A 3,565-nucleotide genomic window follows, 5' to 3' on the forward strand; every position below is an offset into this window, starting at 1 on the left:
CATAACCGTGTTCTTTGCAATTGCCTGAGAACATTCAAAGTCCTTTGTGAAAAAAATATTGGCTTTACTCATAGGCTTTCTTGCTGCCCTTGTATATACCAAAGTTGGTTGTCTTCTGACAGTAAATATATTTTTAAAATTTTATTATTAACCTTCAGGAAAGAATAAATCCCTGACTCTGCTTACTATCTAAAGCACTGAATTGTCACCTTACCATCCAAAGCATCTGCCCTTTAAGATAGCTGCTTCCTGATTAAATGACACCTTTTGTTCAACCCAAATCCTGGTAAACACTGTCATGAAATATTTGAAGGTGACCTTCATTTAAGTGCTTAACTTCTTCTATGGGCAACTATGCTGCAGGGGGCTGGGGCTAGAAGGAGGTATAGAGACAAGACCCAGAGTAGCTTAGAGGAAAACAAACAGGTAAGTACGTCCTGAGGACTATTAAGTCAGAGGTGGGGACAGTACAGGCAAAGTCCTCTCCCATCAGTTCTGAACAATGTGTCTGAGGGTAAACAGGAGCCCCTTTTGTCAAAGCAGCTTCATAGGGGCAGTGACATCCGAAGTGACTCTAGAGGAGGAGTACGGGTTTGCCAACTTGAGAATGTTCCAAGTAAAGATAATAGAATGGATAAAGGAACGTTCCCTCAGCGAAACTGCCTCTCTTGTTGAAGAAACAGGAGAAGTTGAACGTGGCTGGAAGTTCAGAGGCATCCTGGGAACGGCAAGACAAGCCAGAGAGACATGAAGGCACAGGCTGTAAGGAATGTCGGTTTCAGCCTGCTGGTTATGGAAAGGTCATTCTTTTGTTTTCTTAAGCAGAGGAAAAGCATAGTCAGATATGACTTTCTGGAGGATCATCTTGTTTTTTGCTGGAGGGAAATCGAGAGGGAAAGAGACCAGAGAAGTCCCCCCTGGGATATCTGGTCTGCACACGCTGCTATCCCAGCCCTGGCCCTCTTGTCACCCAACATTCCATCACAAATGAGGAAGCAGGGGCACTGACAGTCCTGGGAGGCTGCACATCCCTTTCAGCCAGAGCCGGATGCAGGGAGATGACAACCCTAGCAGCCCCATCCTATCCTCTCTTATCCCTGTGAATTTCCCGTGCTTGCCAACCACTTATGCTGAAGTGGTGGCATCAATGAAAGGAAAACATAGGGCAGCCCCTAGGTTCTTTTTCTTCCGGCCCTTCCTTCTCATCAGCTAGTTGAAGGCAGAGCGGCATTGGTAGAATGTGCACGTACTAAGAAGTAAAATGAAAAGTGAAAGATTTATATGACCTGAAGAGAATCCAGAGGAAAGTAGTGTGGACATTCCCCAAAGAACTTAAAGTAGACCTACCTTTTGATTCTGCAATTCCTCTACTGGGTCATTACCCCAAAGAAAGACACTGCACCTGAATGTTTATAGCAGCACAATGCACAGTCACAAAGATGTGGAAACAACTCAAGTCCCCATCACTACAGGAATGAATTAATAAAGTAGTGGTGGGTGCGCTACCAGGGAACACTACTCAGCCATAAAAAGATGGAGATCTACTACTATCCTTTGTAACAACCTAGGTGGAATTGGAGATCACTCTCCTGGGTGAAGATGACAAGAATGGAAAAAGAAACACCACATGTGCCCAATACAAAACTGGAACTTAGGTGACTAGCACCTATATGCCTATATGAAAGCAATGTCAGTGAAATCAAGTCTGGGGCAGGGGGAGAGGAGGATGGAAAAATCCCCACCCAGTGGATACACTGTGTACTTTCTGTAAAAAGGAAACACATATAACTCTAAATATACAAAAGTAAATTATGTAATCAAAATGTCCGTACCCCCATAATATTCTGAAATATAAAAATACATAAAGAAAAGCAGAGTCAATGTCACATATAGCACAGAAAAAAAAGTGAAATAAAAACAGTAGAGCCAATTTTGTGCCCCGTTTCCACCGCTCTGGTAAATATGCATGTAGGAGCTACATGAATCAGGCATTTTTGCTGCTTCTGCACGCAAGGTTAAATGTTTTTATATTTGCATTTTAAACTAACACTGAATAATAGAAGATGGACAATAAAAATTTATGGTAATAATTTAAAAATTTTTTTCTTTATGACAGTACATAGCAAATAAAAACCCCATGACAAGAGGACAGAAACCATAGGAGAAAGTCTCTTTAGTATCTTAACAGCACTTTTTTCCCACAAATGGCCCCACAGTCCATTTTGCTGTGGTTCTCACAAATGATTACTAACCCTGTATGGAGTTCCATCCCCATCAGGTAAAAGAAAGGTGATCACTGTCTGCATCTGTCTCCCCCGTCCTTGAGTGAAGGTGCTGACAAAACGCACGCTTCCCCTAAGTCAAGGGCTCTGATATACGCATCAGAGTTGCCTGAAAGCTTGCTACAATGCAGATTCCTGTGCCCTCACAGTTTCTGATTCTCTAGGTCTCTGGTGGAGCCTGAGAATCTGCATTCCTGAAAGCTGTTGCTGCTCCTACACCACACTCGGAACCCTTGCTCTAGAGTGGGTATTACGCAGCCTTGGACATGTGCCTTACAAAAGGCATGTTCTGTTACCTCGTAAATGTTCAATTGCTCCACCAAGTCCAGGTCAGTCCCTTTCTTGCTCAAGTGCCTCTGGGACACAGCAGCGATGCCCAGCTCCTCCAGGCAATCCACGACATCGTAGAAGGTGTCTTGGTCTGGCAATCCTGACAACGTCTGGAAGAAAAGAACCCAAAGCAGACAGGTCTTAGAGGGCAGCCTCAAGGCACTTTTTACACAGTAGCTGGTAACCATGGTTCTAACAATATAGTACAAAGCAAGGTAAATGACAAATTTGAAAGAAAGCCTCTTTAGTGTGTGGTAGGGAGAATGAACCCCAAGATCCACCCCTCCGTTGTACATGTGCTATCTAATTCCCTTCTGCACGTGGGTTGGGTACTCCCGTGATAAAGCGGCAAAGGTGAAGGGATTTTGCAGATATAATTAAGTCTTAGATCAGTTGATTTTGACTTAATCAAAGGGGTGAGCGTCCAGGGTGACAATCAGATAAACCCCATCAAAGTGGACTTAAGTCTTCTTTGCTGAACTCAGAGACTAGAAAGAGATGACCGGGCTTGAAGCAGCAGCCAGGAAATGAATTCTGCCAACAACCATATGAGCTTGGAAGGCAACCCTAGTCTCAGATGGGACTTCAGCCCCGGGCAGCACCCTGACTGCACCTCTGTGACACCCTGAGCAGCCAGCTAAGCTGCGTCTGAACTCTGACCCACAGAAGCTGAACTGATAAACGCCTGTTGTTAAGGAGCTACGTTTGTGGTAACTGGTTACATGGCATTGGAAATCTAATGCATTGTGATTAGACGCTCCTGTTAAGATCATAAACCAATGGCTGGAGTTGTAACAATATGATTCCTTTTCATTTCAATTCAGTAGGGCTTCTCATAGTCTATAAAATTCAGGAAAGCATGAGAAATTTCGAAGTACAACCCAGAGACAAAAAGATACTCAAAGAAAGAAAAGGCTGACTTCTCTATGAATTCCTCCTCTCTTAACATTAAA

General features: G+C 43.6%; 1 protein-coding gene across 1 annotated transcript in view; it reads right to left on the reverse strand.

Moving 5' to 3' along the window:
- Nucleotides 1–3,565, reverse strand: part of FHOD3 (formin homology 2 domain containing 3) — a 468,593-nt gene that overhangs the window by 143,477 nt on the left and 321,551 nt on the right. The window contains exon 9 of the mRNA XM_012802005.1: nucleotides 2,579–2,722. Within this exon, the coding sequence (XP_012657459.1) occupies nucleotides 2,579–2,722 (144 nt within the window). The remainder of the gene's footprint in view (nucleotides 1–2,578; nucleotides 2,723–3,565) is intronic.

The sequence above is a fragment of the Otolemur garnettii genome, unplaced genomic scaffold (genome assembly GCF_000181295.1).
Source record: "Otolemur garnettii isolate 467f Iridium unplaced genomic scaffold, OtoGar3 scaffold00012, whole genome shotgun sequence".
Lineage (NCBI taxonomy): Eukaryota > Metazoa > Chordata > Mammalia > Primates > Galagidae > Otolemur > Otolemur garnettii.